A 19,999-nucleotide genomic window follows, 5' to 3' on the forward strand; every position below is an offset into this window, starting at 1 on the left:
CCTCTTGAATTACAATCCATATTTGAGTGCCTCGCAGAGATGGCCTGATGAAGAACAAGTTCCCTGCTCACTGAGCAAGGAAATCCCATCAAAGCCCAAATTTCCAATAGATGGAATTTCACAGATCAGTGGCCATTTCTCTAAACCGGTTATTTTTCTCATTGCAGAATTAACCGGGTGACCCGCCCCCTCTGAATGGAGACTGGGAAAAATGATCACTCTATAACCTCACGGCCATAAAGTGAAATTTAAAGTGATAGAATTGGGTGTTAGTAATACTAATTAATAATGCGTTGTAAATCCGATTAAGTTTTCAGCTCAAGAATTGAGCACATTTTCACAGGGAAATAAATGCTTTTGAAATTCCATCAGGTGAATGTGACACCTCCAGCCTTGCTCCAGCTAAGGTTTTGAGAGTTTGTGCAGGTCACTGCACCTCTCGTAACAAGCTCCGGATGGTGAGAAAGAATGCCCGCCAGTGGTTAATTGGCCAGCGACCCATCCATTCATAGACTGAAGAGATTTCGTTCAGTGGCTGTGAATTCCAGTAAGAATTGGACAGCAGAAAGGTTCATGACTGGACAGGCCCTCCTGGAGAACATTCGGGATTTCTGAACTATTGTGCTGATCAGTCGCAAATGGAGGAGGCAGCCAGAGAAGGTATTAGTCTCCTGGCCAAGTTGGACACTGAGGAAGGAGAGAGGCCAAACCTGTCCTCTTCTGGAGCAGTATTCATCATGTTAAAATCAGCTCTGGGTGCCGGACTCCTCAACTTCCCCTGGGCATTCAGCAGGGCTGGGGGATTACACACAGCTATCATTGTGGAAATGGTAAGTCTCAACGGCCACCTTGCAAAATATTTTTTGTAGTCTCCCTTCTGCATCTCTTGGAATGATTTCTCTTTTGGGAATGTTATTGCTTGTTGATGGAGTACTTCTTCTTGTAAGAGTTATGATGTTCCCATCTAGCTATTGCAGGGCATTACTTTGAGCTGGGCAACACTACTTCCCATCAAACACTCCCAGGGCAGGGATGGGAGGGGATGGGTAGAGAGTAACGATCCCTCTTTACATCCTGACAGACACTCCCAGAGCATTGGTTGGGGAGAGAGTGAAGATCGCACTGCACCCTTCAAACATTCCAAAAACATGTCTGGCAGGGGTTGGTGAGAGAATGGAGATCCTTCCTCATGTCCCATCAAACATTTCCAGAGCAGGGGAGAAAGTGAAGGTCCTTCTACATTGTGCCATCAAACTCTCCCAGAGCAGGAATGGTAGAGTATGGTTCAGGGCTAGGATATTTGGAGTGGATCTGAGTAAGAGATGGGTAGTTGGAATCTGATTCATACTGCCTGAGGGGATGGCAGAGCAATAATCCCTCACAAATGTAAATACATAGCCAAGCACTTATATCACTCATGGTTTAGTAGGTTGCCGAACAAGTGCTGTAAATTCGATTAAATATAGATCTCAATGGTTGTGCAAGGGACCTGTCTCTGTGCTGAATATTGCTATCCTTGTTCAAGATCCAGTGCCTGGGAGCCCTCCAGCCCTGGGACAGTGCACAAGGATCTTCTGGCATCCAGAAAGCCAGCAGACAGCACATGCTGCATGCTACCAATGCAGTTGTGGAATCCTTTCCACCCACAGGTTAACCAGGGTGGAGCAGTGGCACAAATGGTAGAGCTGCTGCCTTACTGGGAGTAATTCGGGAGTTCCTGCTTTTTAACCTTTTGCCTAACTTCCTATATTAATTTTGCAGGACCTCATTCTATTCTTACCTTTGTCATTTGTGCCAACATGCACAATGTCCTCTGGCTGGTCATTGAGAATGTCATGCAGCCACTTTGAGACATTCTGGACCCTGACAGCAGGGAAGCAACACACCATCCTGGTGTCTTGATTGTTGCCATGGTATCTCCTGTGTTCCCCCATAACCAATGAGTCTCGTACCACTATGGCTTTCCCAGATATTACCCTTCCCCTCTGTGCCTCAGAGCCAGGGTTGGTGTCACAGCCCTGACTACTACAGCTGCTCACCCGAATGGGTCATCCCCCAACAGTATCCAAAATGATACAGGCAAATGGCCACAGAGGCCCCAACACACTCTGTTCACTCTGTTTCCTCGTGATCTCCTACCTACTCTCTTCCTGTACCTTAGGCATGACCTCCTCGGTATAATTCTTATCTATGAAGCTCTTTCTCCTGGATGATCCTGAGGGCGTCCAGCTGCAGCTGAAGTTCCTTAACACGGCCTGTAAGGAACTGCACCTGAACACAATTCCCAAAGGTGGTAGTTAAAATTTCCCCGACTTCCTGCAGGAGGACGATTGTACCATTATGCCTGCCATCTCCAATGCCTGTGGAACAACACTATAACAGCATTTAAAAGACAATTCATGGATAGGAAAGGTTTAGAGAGAAATATTCCAAATGCAAGCAGGCAGGGTTAGTGTAGATGGGGCATCTTGGTCAGCATGGGCAAGTTGGGCCAAAGGGCCTGTTTCCATGCTGTATGATTAGTGGATGGGGGGGAGTGGTGCGACCTGGGATACTGTGAGGAAAGAGATTTTCCGGGGTGGTGTGTGTGTGTGTGTGTGTGTGTGTGTTTGTGTGTGTGTGTGGTGTTGTGTGTGTGGTGTGTGTGGTGTGTGTGTGTGTGTGTGTGTGGTGTGTGTGTGTGTGCGTGTGTGTGTACACATATGTCTCTGTAGGATGAAGATAGACACAAAATGCTAGAGTAACTCAGCGGGACAGTCAGCATCTCTGGATAGAAGGAATGAGTGACATTTCGGGTCGAGACCCTTCTTCAGACTGTGCGATGCTTTGCTGATGCAGGTAGTGTTTGTGCATGTGTACGTTTATGTGAGTGTGCGTATGTGAATGTCAATAGGTGTCTTTGTGTGCGCTTGTTTTTATGTCTGTGAGTATTCAAACGCACATGTGTGTTTGTCTGACAGTGTGTCTGAGTATCTATTGATGTATGCATATTGATGTGTGCGTATTTGTGTGTTGGTGCGTTTTGATATATGTGCATATTGATGTGTGTGTGCATTGTGTCTGGTTATTGATGTGTGTGTGTTTTGGTGTATGTATGTATTTTGCGTGTGTGTGTGTGTATTGTGTGTGTGCGTATGGTGTGTGTTTATTGGTATGTGTGTGTATTGGGGTGTATGTGTAATGTTATGTGTGTGTGTATTGATATGTGTGTATGATGTTTTATGTGTATGTTTGGAAGCATGTATGTATTTATGTGTATGTGCGTACGTATGTGTAAATAAAGTAGCTGAAGAGCCTGAACAGAAATCATGAGCACCAACTCATGCGAGGGAGATTGAGAAAGCTGCGACACAGAAGCAGGGCTGAGTAAAGACCACTGCCTCCCCTCGCTGAGGGTCAACAATGTCACTGCACCAATGCCCGGCCCTTCATCAGTGACACCAGCCATGATCAATTGTAGGCTCCTAATGTGATTCAACAGTGCCCCTTCCTGACTCGGCTCTCTTGCCCAATACTCTCGTTCTGGTGGTACGAACGGTTGCCAGAAATCTTCGAGATTGGTGCAATATGTCCGGACACGTCTTTGGGATAGATGGGGCCAGTCAAGGGGAATATGATTCCCTGGGTATAATATCCCTCATTTTTCTCCCCTCATCACCTCCCGTAACCTGAGTGCCCATGCACAATGCTGCTGTATTGTTTCTGCAATACTAGACCCATCCCGTCACAGTCTTTGGTAAAATGACAGAATTACGAGCTATTCCTCAAACTCTTCAGCCAACCCCAATGACTCGTTTGCCTCCTGCTAGCTGCGACCTCGTCAAGGCATCTTCTGGTCATGCCTGCAGCACCTCCCAGCTTCCCTGCAGACACAGATCCTCACTAAACCCCACACACCTCCCACTCCCCATTTTACACTGTCATCCTCAATCCCACCAGTCCAGCTGTTCAACACATCTCCCAAACCAACCTGCTGACAAACCACCTGCCCAAAACCAATGTTTGTGTACTTTCTGATCCCTACTGTCCAGAATTTCCTGCCACATTGACAATGGTGATCCATTCCCCAGGTATCCCTTGTCTTTCTGATCAGTGGGCTGGTGATCCTTGGCTACTGTTCCTCGATCAGCAGGTGCTCGACGTACCAAGGAGTGGTGAAGGCGATCTGTGGCCCCACCATCGGAAGACTCTGTGAAATCTGTTTCATCTTCAATGTCTTCATGATTTCCATTGCATTCCTTGTCGTGGTGGAAGACCAGCTCAGCAAACGTAAGTGTGGGCTGGGAGCCCCATCGGTCAATAACCACATCAATCAGAAACTGTCTGTCAGTTGCTGCCTGCCGGTAACAGTGTCAGTCAGAAACTATGTCAATCAGAAACTGTGACACTGGGAAATAATGTCAGACCGAAAAAGTATGCATCAGGAATAGTTTCAGTGAGAAACTGTGTCAGTCAGTAACTGTGTCAATGAGAAACTGTCAGTGAGAACCAGTGTCAGTCAGGAACTGTGTCAGTCAGGAACTGTGTCAGTCAGAAACTGTGTCAGTCAGAAACTGTGTCAGTCAGAAACTGTGTCAGTCAGAAACTGTGTCAGTCAGAAACTGTGTCAGTCAGAAACTGTGTCAGTCAGAAACTGTGTCAGTCAGAAACTGTGTCAGTCAGAAACTGTGTCAGTCAGAAACTGTGTCAGTCAGAAACTGTGTCAGTCAGAAACTGTGTCAGTCAGAAACTGTGTCAGTCAGAAACTGTGTCAGTCAGAAACTGTGTCAGTCAGAAACTGTCAGTCAGAAACTGTCAGTCTGAAACAGTGCCAGTCTGAAACAGTGCCAGTCTGAAACTGTCAGTCCGAAACTGTGTCAGTCAGAAACTGTGTCAAAAAGAAACTGTGTCAATAAGAAATGGTGTCAGAAATGGTGTCATTCAGAAACTGTCAATCAGTTGTTGCTGGTCAGTAACCATGTCAGAAGTAACCTCATCAGTCAGTTACCATGCCAATCGTTATCAATTTCAATCAGAAATTATGTCAATCCTAAACTGTGTCAGTCAGTACCTGTGTCAGTCAATAACCATACCAATGAGAAACTGTGTCAGTCAGTAACTATGAACCAATAATTGTATCAATCAGTGAAATCTGTTTCATCTTCAATGTCTTCATTATTTCCATTGCATTCCTTGTAGTGGTGGAAGACCAGCTCAGCAAACGTAAGTGTGGGCTGGGAGCCCCATCGGTCAGTAACCACATCAATCAGAAACTCTGTCAGTTGCTGACTGCTGGTAACAGTGTCAGTCAGAAACTATGTCAATCACAAATGGTGACACAGGGAAATAAGTGAATAACCATATCAGTCAGTGACTGCAACAATCAATTATCGCATCAGTCAGTAACCATGTCAGTCAGCAACCAATGCAGTCTGTAACCACATAGGTCAGCGAATGCTTCAGTCAATGATCGCATCAATCAGTAGTCGCATCATACCCTAGCTGTGTCAGTCAGTAGCCACAACTGTCAATAACCACACCAGTGACCATGTCAATCAGTAACCATGTCAGGCAGTAAATGCATTTGTCAGTGACTGTGTCAGTCAGTGATTGTATCAGCCAGTGAGCATGTCAGTCAATGAAATGTCAGTCAGTGATTGTGTCAGCCAGTGGCCGGGTCAGTCAATGACTGTGTGGCCATGTGAGTTAGTAACCATGTCAGTCGGTAACCGTGTCAGTCAGTAACCGTGTCAGTCCGTAACCATGTCAGTCAGTAAAGGGCCTGTCCCACTTTCCCGAGTTATTCATGAATTCTCCTGAGTTATACATAAATTCTCCCGAGTTTTCAAACTCGCAGAATGTTCATAGCGAGTCCATAGGAGTCAGTGGATATATCGTAGCGGCTCGTTATGCCAGCCCTAGGTACTCGGGGCTATTTCTTTACTCGTAGACATTTTTCACCATGCTGAAAAAACGTCCCGACTTACCTGATGCCCCGAGTAACTACAGATGGCATAACGAGCCGCTACGATATATCCACTGACTCCTACAGCCTCCTACGGACTCGTTACGAACATTCTGCGAGTTTGAAAACTCGGGAGAATTCGTGAATAACTCGGGAAAGTGGGACAGGCCCTTAACCGTGTCAGTCAGTAACCCTGTCAGTCAGCGACCGTGTCAGTCAGTAACCCTGTCAGTCGGCGACTGTGTCAGTCAGTGATTGTGAATGTTAATGACTGTGACAGTCAATGACGGCATCAGTCAGTGCCTGTGTCAGTCAGCCCATCATGTCTACTCCGCCATTCAATCATGGCTGATCTACCATTCTCCTGCCTTCTCCCCATAACCCTTGAGACCTTTACTAATTAAGAAACTTTAAGAATACCCAATGACAACCTCCATAGCTGGCGGTGGCAGACTGGATGCCCTTTGATTCGTTCCCTGTGAGTAGTGTCCTGTGATTGATGAACAGGGTGTGCTGCCCTTGGATTGGTTCCCTGTGATTGATGCCCAGTGGGTAGTGCCCTGTGATTGGTAACCTGTGAGTGGTACAATGTGATTGGTTCCTGTGTTTGGTGCCCTGTGAGTGATGCCCATGATTGAAGTGTTTACCGCACCACTTGCTTTGATGCCCAGCATGGCCTGTTCTTTGTATTGCAGTGTGCGATTCAATGTCTGACAACGCAACCTCGTTGGGTGCTGTGGATTCGGAACGGTCTTGGTACATGGACCGCCGGCTGGGGATCTCTGCTGTGTGCCTGTTCATCATTCTGCCATTGTCAGTCCCTGAGGAGCTTGGTTTCCAGAAGTACATCAGGTACATCAGGGAGGGGCGCAGCTCTGGATGGTACTCAGACTCCTTGCTGAGACTGGGAACTGTGACTGCGATGCATCCAGTGTGGTCAAGGAGCCAACACTTGTGGATGGTGACTGGTATTTGTACACTGAACTGTCAGTCGATGTCCAGCCAATAACTCTGCAGCCACAATTAAAAAATATATATTTTGCCTATATTTAACCATTTCGACATGTTAACTCTCAAAATTCAACTTCTTTCCCATTCACTCGTACAATCTCCAGTCATTTTCAGTCCAGCTGTGTACATTCATAACTGAACTTTTGCACGAGTAGCTACAAGTGTAAAAGTATCTTTACAATACTACTGCTTCTTATTGAGTCCACTCACAAGATTAGAAGTTGTTCAGCCAGAGCTGAACACATTTCTCAGCATCTGCATACAATGGTGTTTGTCTTGTTGCTTCTTGTGCTTCTTGTGCGTGGTGGTGGAAAGACTGGTGGAAACAGGGCCTCGATGTGAATGCTATTTCCTTGACCCCTTTACAATAATTAATCATTGTGATTTGTCAACATAAAAGTGAACAGTTCTTCTCGTGCCTCCACTTTACCCAGATAACAATTCAATCTAATATATGATGACTTCTGCTAGACTCATGAAGGTTTATTGACTAAAGTCTATTGTGAATTATGCCCGGGTTCTTTCAGTGCTTGCCATTGCTGACCCTCTGGCATGACTTTAAATATTGTTCCTTAATCGAATTTCATCAATGGGATTTAGATGAACAAATATCCTAAGAGATTACGTGCAGCTGCAAGACAAATATTGTTGTCATAGTAAGGGATTTTAACTTTCCCAATGTAGACTGGGACTGTCATAGTGCCAAGGGCTTAGATGGGGTGGAATTTGTCAAATGTGTTTAAGAATGTTTCTTCAGGTCATGTGTAAAGGGCCGTACAGAGGAGAAGGCAGACCTTGATCTTCTCTAAGGAGATTGGGAAGGGCAAGTAACTGAAGTGTCCATGGGTGACCAGTAAGCACGGTCCCGTTAGTTGTAAAATAGTAAATGGATAAAGACAGAGTGGGCACACAACTTAAACTTCCTAATTGGGTCAGGTCAACATTGGTGGTATTAGACAGGAATATGTCAAAGTTAATGGAGTAGATGTGGCAAAGGAATGTGCGGACACTGGATGTTTTAAAAATGTGACGATAAGAGTTCAGAGCAGGCTTGTTCCTGTTAGGCAACACTGCGTATGAGCCACACAGTCTGTATGTCCTGGTGTATGTGCTGGTTTGTATCTGTGTGTTTGTCTGTGAGCTTGTGCATGTGTGTGAGGACATCCTCCTGTCAAGGTGTGTCAGCACTGGGTAGGGAATGAACTATGTCTGAGTCTGTTGGCAGCTGGCTGAAGGACCGAGTGTTCCTCTCCTCAGTTTCTCCTCTCTGTTTCTTTCCCTCCTTCAGCATCCTGGGGACCTGCGCAGCTACCTACTTAACAATTATGGTCGTTGTGAAATTCTACCTGATGGATTTGGATTCTATCCCAGAGCTTCACAACCCCAGGTGAGCAAGGACAGAGGGGACCTCCTTACACAGGGAGATGTCAACAATAAAGGTCTTGTCACTGCTGAAGGGAACATCTTCCTATGCTCTATGTCAAAGGCCCACATTAGCTGTGAGCACCACCAACTCAGCAGGCTCTGTTTTAATCCTTTTACATAGCCTGAGACAATTCAATCAATATGATCTATAGATTTTAAGATAGTTATGAATAGGGATAAGTCTGGACCTTGGGAGAAGGTACTAAATTGGGGGAGGGCAGAAGAGGTAAATTGGAGAAGTTGCTATTGGGAAAGTCCACATCAGACATGTGGGAGTCGTTTAAAGATCAGCTGATCTGAGTAAGGTGGAGGGTCAAGGGTGGCAAGGTATGGAAACCTTGGATGATCAGAGAGGTTCTAAATTTGGTCAAATTTTTTTTTTAAAGCATGTGTAATTAAAGAAAATCCAGCGGGGAATTAAAAGGGCTGGAAGTGACTTTGAAATGTTATTGGCGAGTTGGATTAAACAGAATCATTAGACTTTTTATACCAACATTAAAAACAAGATGCAACTAGAAAGAGCGTAGGACCAGTCAAGGATAAAAGAGGGAATTTATGCTTGGACTCAGAGGATGTAAACGAGGTACTAAACGAGTACTTTGCATCGGTATTCTACGAAGAGAAGGACATGGAGGATAGTCTTTGGGATGTGGGATTTGGGCGGAGCTCTGGTGTAGCTCTACCAGCTGCACCACTGTGCATCCCTCTTTCTGGATATTTATTTGCCAGCAAACAAGCTATTCCAATCAACTTTTGCAAGTGTTTCCAGCTAATAGCATCGATGTTGACTTTGCCCCAATATGGAACTTTTAGCTGTGGATCAGCCCGGTCCTTATCCATAACTATTTTAAAGTTAAGAGAACTGCGGTCACTGATCCCAAAAGGCTCGCCCACAGACACTACAGCCTCTGACCTGACCAATTCCCTAAGAGTAGGTCAAACTTTACCCTCTTCCTAGTAGGGCCTTCTACATATTGCCTTTGGAAACTTTCCTGAACACATTCTATTCTATCTGGAATTATTCTATCTAATCCCTTTGCACTATGGCAGTCTCAGCTCACATTGGGAAAATAAAAATCGCTTGCAACACTCTTGTTTTATTATAGCACAGGTGCCTCCTTTTTCTGCCAAGATAAATCTAGGCTGTGGAGGCAATCCACTAATTTAAGCCATGGTATTTCCCAAACCCTGGTCCCATTTACTTTCCACCCTGGCTTAAAAAGGGCGTAGACCATCCTTTAAATATGGGTTGGTCCTCGAGTTTGTCATTCTGAAAGCACCCACTAGTTGCTGTTTTATTCAAAAAGCAACGTAAGGACAGAATCTCAGTAAGGTTAAAGGGTATTGTTAAGAGGGGTATTCCTCCTCCACCATTATATGGGACATACGTACACACCCGGCATGCACTTATATTATCACGAAGGGCCAATTCATGAATCATAGACAGAAACAGATTATTTCCCATGCCAGCACATCTGGGCCAATCTCAGGTTAAAAGGAGGGTCAATAACCCCATTGTCCTTTCTTCATTCAATGGTAACATACTTAACTTTATAATTACTTTCTTTCAGTATAACAAGCCTATTAGTCTTGCAGATGTTTGCAATCTACCATCAAATGTGCTGGTCTTTAGTACAATCCCAACAACGGAAAGATTATTTTTCCCCAAGACAATTTTATCCCAAGATAGTTATCTGTTGTTTCCAAAGTAAATTTAAGGGTTTAAATTCACAATTGAAATTACGCCACCATCAATTTAATCTGTGTAATGCAAATACTGTTTATCAATCATGTTATAACCGATCTGTGATAAGGAATCACACATTATAGCAGAATGACCTATGCAGCTGAAGGACACTTTAGTTTAGTTTAGTTTAGTTTAGTTTAGAGATACAACACGGAATCAAGTCCTTCGGCCCACCGGGTCCGCGTCGCCCAGCAATCCCCGCACATTAACACTTTCCTACACCCACTAGGGACAAGTTTTACATTTACTAAGCCAATTAACCTACAAACGTGTACGTCTTTGGAATGTGGGAGGAAACCGAAGATCTCGGAGAAAACCCATGCAGGTCACGGGGAGAACGTACAAACTCCATACAGACAGCACCCGTAATTGAGATCGAACCCGGGACTCCGGCGCTACAGTACTGCTGTGCCACCATAAGAGAAGAGACCTCTCCATGGAGGCTGCACTTTATCCCACAACGGACCATCCAACTTGTTCTGTGTAAGACAAAGCCAGCAGTCAGCGAGCACCGAGTAACTGAAATAAAAACAGAAAATGATGGAAAGACTCAGATAGCCAAACAGTAGCTATGGAGTGAGAAACTGAGTAAATGTTTCAGGCCAATAACTTTCACCAGAACTGATGCAGGAAAATGGTCTTCGATCCAAACCTTTAACTCTGTTGCTTCCTCGTTTACTGAGTGTTTCCAGCATTTGTCATCTTTTCAGTTTCAGTTTCCATGCATCTGCAGTGTTTGACAAATTGGTTAAAGGTAAAAGTGCAGAAAACCTGTCTAAAATAGTTCCTGACCGGGCAGGACAAAAAATAGAAGTAAATGAAGTTAATTTAAACTGAGAAGTCATATCCCAGCAGCCACTCAGATGTAGAGTCCTCGACTTGGCATTAACATACATTCTTGCAATAACTTTGCACCTTCTGAAAGTAGCACAGAGAGTGTGTTGACACTGGCTGACATTCACTTAGGAAATTGTAAAGGCACTATCAGCTGAGGTGTTGTACAGTATCACTCTCTCCATTGTGGCTGCTTTTCTGATGCCAAGCCAGAGGACCATGTTGGGACTCAGTATCCAGCTCTGGCGAACTCAGCCTCTTCATGTTTGAAAGTTGGCACTGATACACAGATAGGATTGGCAAACATGAAGTCCTCTTTTAAATAAATGTCAAAGCATTTTATAGCTGATCAAGTACTGTAGCAATGTAGCGACTTATGTAATCCAGGTAATGTGGGCCAACACATGCTCACAATAAGTAATGTGATAAAACCATCTGATCTATTTTTGCAATTTTCATTGCTGGATATGTTTTGGCCAGGGCGCCAGAGGCAATTCCTCTCTTCTTCACAGTATCAGACAGTATTTTACCATCAGTTGAGAGGCAGCTGTTGAACACCTTGTTCAGTGCACTGTAAAGCTCCCTTAGCTTTATGCTGGAGAGTGTCGGCCTTTTGTGCCCAGCTCCCTAATCCAAACATCCCTGATGCACGTGGGCTGAATATCGGCTGCCATAGTGAACCCATGCTGACAAAAATATGCCTCGGCTCCGAATATCCCTAAAACCAAATCGCCAATCATCGATAACAAAGAAATCCAGAGAGAGGTGGGGATTGCACACTGCAGTCACTGCTAAGTGTAGCCGTCAGTTGGGGAATGCCCTTTACCTTGAGATACTGGGCAGCAGGGTCTGAGGCAGGAGGTATGATCACATTGTCTGATGCCCTGGCCATCTTTCTGATGTAAGCACCCTCCCCTTTCTCTCCCACAGCCTCTCCTCATGGACGGGGTTGTTCACTGTAGTCCCAACGATCTGCTTTGGATTCCAGGTAAGTTTGGTCAAGGAGCTCAGCCTATCCCTAACATTGGATGTTGGTTGTTGGTGGCCCTGTTCTGATTCACTCCCAGTTCATCCTTGGACCAAGCATGCAATTCACATACACTAGCAGCAGTTTAAGACCAGGACGCACACGCCCAGAGTAAACCCATCATCACACAGACCAGGATCTCACAACATCTCATCATATACCAGGATACGACATCCACAGTAAACCCCTCAACCCCCCTCCCCAGCTCAGCACCCATACACTGTAAATACCTCATCATCCACACCTGGATTTCACACCCAAAATAAACCCCTCGCCCTTTCACCTAAGACCACTACACCCACAGTAAACCCCTCATCATCCACGCCAGGACCCCACACCCACATTAAACTCCTCACTCTCCAACCCAGGACCTATACACCTCATGAGAAATAAACCTGGAGATTGTTTTCCCTTGTGAGTTCCCTTGCTAACCTTGGCCCCTTGCCCCAGTCTGGGGTTCTGATTAGGCCACAGAGTTAGAATGGGAACCCAGGCCACCGAGAGCAAAGCAGTGCGAGAGGGAGTTCGTCACAGAGATCCCGGTGGCTGGTGGAAAGGGCCTTGAAGCACTATTGTATGACACGGTCTCCAACATCTCACCACCAGATGGCACAGCCCCTACTATGGCACAGTCACCGAAAGAAAGGGGGACAGGGTGGGGTGTGCGGAGGGGGGGAGAATGGGAAGACGAGGAGGAGTAGGGAGAATAGGGTAGTAAAAGAGGAGGAGAAGGGAAGAGGAAGAAAATGAGGGGGGAGGAGAGGAGCACAAGGAGGAAGGCGAAGTGGGGGAAGAGAGAACTTGAAGATGGGGAGGAGAATGGCGATGGGCAGAGGATGCCCCAGGCTCCATGATATCAAAGAGTTGTAAAGAGCAATTTTCTCTGGGTGGCCTGTCAGATGCTCCTCATTCTGTGTTATCTCTTTGAGTAAGGAGGTGTGGCCACCTTCCCAACGCCGCAGTGAGCAGCAAACAGGGTTGTGGCAGCGCTGGAGCACCATCGTGATGCATAGAGGTGGGAGGGGTGGAGGAAGCCCCAGGTTGCTGACACTTGTCTCTGTCTGTGTTTCAGTGTCACGAGGCCAGCGTGGCTATCTACAGTAGCATGAAGAACCAGGCACTCTCACACTGGATCCTCATCTCCTGCCTCTCCATGCTCGCTTGTCTTCTCATTTACTCCGTCACAGGTAAATGCTCGACCATGGCACCCGAAGGCCACAACTCCTCTCACTGTGCAACCATTTAAAGAATGCCCCAGGCTCCATGGTAGCTCTGTGGCTAAATGTACCATTGGAGGTGGGAGAGGCAGCCAGTGCCATTCAACTACCAACAGCAGAGGATCTTAAGTCACAGTCTCCTCAACACTGTCTGGTCACTTCCTGACATCTGTCATTAAACAAGGGTCAGGTCCTGATTTATTCCAAAACAAGAGGGTGTTTGTTCCATCAGCTATGTCCCAGCTCACAGGACAGCAGCCCCATCATCCCATACCCTTGCGTACTTCTCTGTATCCCTGCCATTTATTCCCTTTCACACATACACTCATCAACTACAGAAGCTGTGTTGCACCTGCATACTGGAGGCAATTTACAGCAGCCAATTAATTCAGTGACCCAGATATGGGAGGAAAGTGGAACACCCATTAGGAAACCCACACAGTCATAGGGAGAAATGCAAACTCCACACAGCCAACACCCAAGATCAGGGTCAATGGAACAGTACAAGACAGGAACAGGTCCTTCAGCCCACCATGTCTGTGCTATCATGATGCCAAATGAACCTGTGCATGGACCTTTCCTCAGCCCACCTGTCCAACTGATCAAGATCCTGTTGCAATTTTTGATAACTATCTTCACTATCTACAATACCACTCACTTTTGTGTCATCTGCAAACTTGCTAATCATGCCATGTATGTTCTCATCCAAATTATTGATATCGATGATAAACAGCAATGGGCCTAGCACCGAACCTTGAGGCACACCACTTGTTGCAGGCCTCCAGTCTGAAAATCAACCTTCCACCATCACCCTCTGCTTCCTTCCAGGAATCCTATTTTCTATCCAACTAAACTAAACTGAACTACCGAGTAGTGATGGTGACACTAGGTTGTAAAGGATGAGAGTGATGGTGTGTGTGTTGGAGGCATTGATGCTGGCAGTGACACTCTGAATATGATGGTGATGGTCACAGTGACTGCGAGTGCTGGTGTTGGTGATCCTGACAGTGGCACAGAGACCATGATGACGACAGTGACAGTGGGGGTGGTGATAGTTATTACGTGTTAGCGAGGGTCGTTGCAAATGAGAACTATGAATAACCAGCCCAGAAAGCTGGCTTCATTCTTGCTATGGGGGAATGTTACTAATGTTAGCCAATTCTGAGCCTGAGCCTGGAGGAGAGGTTCAGAATCCACTCCAAGAGCCCCGGGAGAGGACACTCCAATGAGACTGAGCCCTCCGCTAGCGATGACTGTCTGACAATACCTACAGAAACAGGCCCTTTTGTCAATCAGGGTCATGGTTAGCATTAACCACCCGTTTATAATTATTTTATTTTATTTTCCCTACATTCCTATCAACTCCCTCCAGATTCTAACACTCACCCACATACATAAAGTCAGTACACAGCAGCCAATTAACATCGACCTATGCTGAAGATAGATACAAAATGCTGGCATCACTCAGCGGGACAGGCAGCATCTCTGGATAGAAGGAATGGGTGATGTTTCGGGTCGAGACCCTTCTTCAGACCTGTGCTTCTTTGGAACATGGGAGGTAACCCGAGCACCTAGGGTAAACTCACTGGGTCACAAGAGATCATACAAACTCCACACAGAGAGCGGTGGAGGTCAAACTCGTCTCCCGAACTGAGAGGCGGCAGCTCTATGAATTACACCCCTGTGTTACTCTTACAGAAGGAAACCACTCTGACCCCTTGTAACGATCGTGATGTGTTTCAGGGATGTATGGATACTGGACATTTGGTACAGGTGTGGCAGCGGATATCCTGATGTCTTATCCAGACAACGAGGTGCTGGTTATCATGGGCAGGCTGCTCTTTGGCATCTCCATTGTTACCATCTATCCCATAATATTGCACCTGGGCAGGTAGGTGGATTGATCAAATTACTCATCTTTCACGTCTCATGGAGAGTTTCTGCGGTGTGAGTGTTGTGAGGGGCAGATGTCACTGATTATAGGGCAGAGTGCGGCAGGCTCGGGCAATACCAATGCCAGGAGCAGACTCTGCCTGGTGCTCCATCCATCACAGTAAATCCTGCAGGGAAGTTGGCAAAGGTGAGGTTCGATGGACAGTTTTCATCCTTCCTCTTTCCAATTTTGCACCTCTACCCCAAGAGTGATTTTATATTAGTTAGACTGTGCTTGGACTATTGTGTACAGTTCTGGTTACTACACAGCAGGAAGGATGCAGTAGCAACAGGGAGAGTGCACGAGGTTCACCAGGATGCTGCCTGGAATGGAGGGCTGTAGTTATGATGAGAGATTGGATAATCTACAGCTGGTTTATTCTCACTGGAATGTAGGATGCTGAGGGGTGACCTAGACAAGAGGCATCGAAAGGTCTGTTTCTGTACTGTATCGCTCTATGTGAAAGGTACGCTCCAGGACCTAGTGGGCAAACGATGTGGGGGTCAGCCCCCATTTCTGATTGCCCAGGAGCCATCAATGGCCGGTAAGGCTGCAGACTGTCGAGCCAGTCAGCTCCAGCAGTCACTGGGCAGCCCTGAGGAGAATCTACTCACTCTGAGTCCTTCCCCCCAGCTACAAGAAAAATATTATGCATGACCTGCTGTCATCTGCTCAATTGCTGCAGACATCCTCCTCCCACCCAGGTCCAGGGATAAGTGAGAAGGGGATGGGTGAGCTGAGCAGATTGGGCATGCTGGGACTGTGATTCTTGCCCTGCACTTGAGAGGCCAGTTCATGGAACAGATTGGCGTTACAGTCCACCATCCTGCTCCATTCAGATAGACCGGACCTGCAGGCTAGTCCAGTGGAGTCCTTTGGGATGAACACACTGAAGGGCAGCAGAACGCACAAGTGAAGGATTGACTGGACTCTGCAGTGTTCAGTGCTGTTCTCCTGCCGCAGCTCCCACTCGAGATTCATAGAAGTTAGAAGAGTACAGCACAGAAACAGATCCTTCGGCCCTTTATTCAGACATAAATTCATTTGTGCCGAACATGACATCTAGCTGAGCTGATCTCATCTGCTTGCGCCTGAACCATATCTCTCTATTCCCTCCATTTTCATGTGACTATCCAAAAGCCTCTTAAAAGCCACTATCATATCTGCCTCCACCATCACACTTGGCAATGAGTTTCAGACCCCCACCTATGTAAAAATACCTGCCCTGCATATTTCCATTAAACTTTCCACCTCTCACTTTATAGCTATGCCCGCTAATGTTGGACATTTCTACCCTGGGAAAATGGTTCTGACTATCTACCCTATCTATGCCTCTCATAATATACCGATCAAGTCTCCCCTCACCTCTGATGTTCTAGGGAAAACAATGCAAGTCTATCCAACCTCTCTTTATAGCTGAATTCCTCTAATCCAGGTAGCACCCTGGTAAACCTTCTCTGCTCCCTCTCCAAAACTTCCATATCTTTCCTGTGAAGGGGCGACCAGAACTGCACGCAATTTTGCAAATGTGGCCTAACCACATTCCTAGACCTATAGAATTGCATCATGACTTCCTGACTCTTGTACTCAATTCCCCTAGCAATGAAGGCAAGCATACCATATGCCTTCTTTACGACACTATCTACTTGCTCTGCCACCTTTAGTGAGCTATGATCTTCAACTCCCAGATCCCTCCGCACATCAATGCTGTTAAGGATGTCATTGCTATTAACTGTATACTCCCTCCTTCCATACAACCTCCCAAAGCGCAACATCTCGCACTGACTCGGGTTAAACTCCATCTGCTATTTCTCCACATGATCTGTATCCTATCACCCATTTCTGTGGATGATCTGTATCTTCTGACAGTCTTCCACACTGTCTGCAACTTTTCCAATTGTCTCCAATTTTGGTGTCATCAGCAAATTTACTCACCAACTTGCCTACTGGTACATTTACGTTTTGGTCATTTACATATATCACAAACAGCTGAGATTCCAAGCATAGATCCCTGCAGACCTCCAGTCCTACTTTCCATCACAACCCTCTGTCTTCTGTGACTAAGCCAGTTACAAATCTACATGAGCAAGTTACTATGAATCCCGCACATCTTATAGCATTGTGTGAGGGTTTCCCTGGACAGATCAGAGCGGTGGTGGAGCGTGTCTGCCGATCTCACTCTCTCACACAGGTCTGTCATCCAGGAGTTGTGTGTAACGAGCAGGACCAGACATGTGGCGAGGGCCGGAGGCTATGGGAGGAGGCCGAGGGTGCTGCTGACCACTGGCTGGGTGCTGCTGAGCCTGGGAGCGGCCCTCTTTGTCCCGGACATCTCCGAGATTGTCGGCCTCATTGGAGGAGTCAGCGCCTTCTTCATTTTCATTTTCCCAGGTACAACGGTCAATCAATACAGCCCAGGCCCCAAACCCTAAATGTTCAATGGGGGAGAGTGAGTCCTCTACACCCTGAGTGACTGCTACACCTCCCTTTCCCCCTTCCCACTCGCTTCTTCTCCCCACCACCCCCATCATCCTGAACTCTCATATGACTCCCGATCATCGCAGGGTGTTAGAGATTGATCCCATTATTTGGGAGTTAATTTCCACTTCCCAGAATTGATATTTAGTTTTCTTGGTTGTTGGGATAGGAACAGGAGAGGCCATTCAGTCCTTCACAGTTGACCTTGTACCACTTTGTGTTTCATGCCTTTAATACCTATCAATTTCCTCTGAGTCATGTAATTCGAAGAAATGAACAGGTGAACAAAGGAAAAGATCCAAGTACGATATCTCCCTGCATCTCCTCCTTCTCCATCTTCGCTTCCTCCCCTTCCCTCCACCTTTACTTCTTCCTCCTCCTCCCAACCCCTTCATCTCCCCTTATCCTCTCCCCTCCCCACCGTTTCATTCTTTCCTCCTCCTACTGCCTCCTCCTCTCCCTCCTCTTCCCTTCCCACCCCTCCCTCCATTCATCCTCTCTCTCCCCATCACCTGCTCCCCTCATCCCTTCCTCCCCTCCTCCTACGTACATCTATCATTCCTTCTCCTTCTCCTCTTCATCCACTATCCTTCCCTCTCTTTCTCCTTCCCTCCTCCTCCTTATCATGACTACCCCCTCATCCTCCCTCTCATTCAACCCCTCCCCTCATCCTCCTCTTGTCCCCAGTCTTTTCATCCACTCTTCTGCTTCCTCTCCTTCCACCTCCATCCCACAACTCCAAGACATCAAAAAGTTTGCTCTCACATAGCCAGCCAGTGTCCCATACTGCCCATGCTCTGGAGTCCCAGTGTGATTTCCCTGCTCCCTCTCTGAAGTGTGGTGCCTCAGCTGTATGAGAAGAAGCTGCTGACATCTTCTCTCCCTTCAGGCCTGTGTCTACTGCGGGTGGTGCAGAGGGAAGGTGCCGTTCCGAGAGTAAGGTAAGGCTGAGCACAGCCATTTCCTACTGATGCACTGCTCAATAATTTGAGATGTTGCAGTGAAGCCACCAACTAGGGAATTCTTTCCCTGGATGCTGGTGGGATTTGCAGCACAAGCCCAGACACAGCATCAGATGCCACGCCCTCCAGCTGCTGATCTGGGGCTTGACATAATGCCCCTGTCCCACTTAGGAAACCTGAACGGAAACCTCGGGAGACTTTGTGCCCCATCCAAGGTTTCCGTGCGGTTCCTGGAGGTTCCCGGAGGTTTTTGTCAGTCTCCCTACCTGCTTCCACTACCTGCAACCTCCGGCAACCACCTGTAACCTCCGGAAACCTTGGGTGGGGCGCAAAGTCTCCAGAGGTTTCCGTTCAGGTTTCCTAAGTGGGACGAGCATTAAGGGTTAGTCTGGGAGAGATGTGATCCATGGCTCCACAAATTGTATGGGTGTCAAATCAACCTGAATTCATCTGGGAATGTCGATTACACTAAAATTGATGCTGCACTGGACAATGCAAAAGATTACAACAGGATGGAGAATAATTGGGGAAAAATGAGCCAAAAAACGGCAGATGGAATTTAGCTCAGACCAGTGCGCAGTGTTGCAGTTTGATACAGTAAACCAGGACAGGACTTACACAATAAATGATTGGGTCCTGGAAAGTGTTGTAAAACAGAAAAAAGCAAGGGGTACAGGTACATAAGTTCCTGAAAAGGATGCCACTGGTAGACAGAGTGATGAAGAAAGGCATTTGGCACACATGCCTTCATTGGTCGGGGCATTGAATACACGAGTTGAAACAGCAGGATAGCAGCCATTTCTCACCATGGTGTGGGCATCTCCAGGTACTTCTACAGGACCCTTTCCCCCCAGCCCTGCACCCATGAGTCCACAACCTTCTCACATTTGTCTCCAATGCAGACTCACTCCCATGTTCAGCTCACCAAAGCTCTCCCCAAGCACAGGAGAAGGCCATTCGGTCTGAGCTTGGGCTATTGCATTGAAGATGACAGTGTTCATCCCCCCTTCTCTGTCCACTGCTGACCTCATCCTGTCCGTGTGTCTGAAAGTTAATCAGCTGCCACACTTTAACAATTTAACGTATAAAACAATGTTCTTGACTTTATCTCTGCTAGTAAATGCACCCACAGGATTGGAAGGGACAGCGGGGAAGCAGGTCATTGGCTAGTTCTGTCCATAGCAAGTTTACTGAGAGCTTCTTTTCTGTTCTCAGGTGGGCTTTGATTCTGTGGGCAATGGTGACAATCCTGTGCGGAGTCTTTATCTTCGGACAGAGCTCAGCCGCTGCAGTCATGGAGCTGATCGAGAGACTGGGTTGATCGCTGGCCAAGCGAGGCCAGTGTTTAGTATGTTCACAATGCTCACAAAGAACAGACACTGTAACCTTCTTATTTCATAAATTGCTTTATCTGGAAGCTT

At 46.7% G+C, this 19,999-nt stretch overlaps 1 protein-coding gene across 1 annotated transcript; it reads left to right on the plus strand.

The window, feature by feature from the left end:
* Nucleotides 1-486: 486 nt before the first annotated feature.
* On the plus strand, nucleotides 487-19,982 carry slc38a8 (solute carrier family 38 member 8). The gene is made up of 10 exons (XM_033035969.1): nucleotides 487-830; nucleotides 4,071-4,269; nucleotides 6,640-6,796; nucleotides 8,244-8,342; nucleotides 11,892-11,949; nucleotides 13,061-13,175; nucleotides 14,949-15,096; nucleotides 17,330-17,529; nucleotides 18,506-18,557; nucleotides 19,794-19,982. The coding sequence occupies exons 1-10, from the start codon at nucleotides 639-641 to the stop codon at nucleotides 19,897-19,899; spliced, it is 1,326 nt and encodes a 441-aa protein (XP_032891860.1). The 5' UTR covers nucleotides 487-638; the 3' UTR covers nucleotides 19,900-19,982.
* Nucleotides 19,983-19,999: the final 17 nt, after the last annotated feature.

This window comes from Amblyraja radiata, chromosome 17 (genome assembly GCF_010909765.2).
Source record: "Amblyraja radiata isolate CabotCenter1 chromosome 17, sAmbRad1.1.pri, whole genome shotgun sequence".
In the NCBI taxonomy this organism is placed as follows: domain Eukaryota; kingdom Metazoa; phylum Chordata; class Chondrichthyes; order Rajiformes; family Rajidae; genus Amblyraja; species Amblyraja radiata.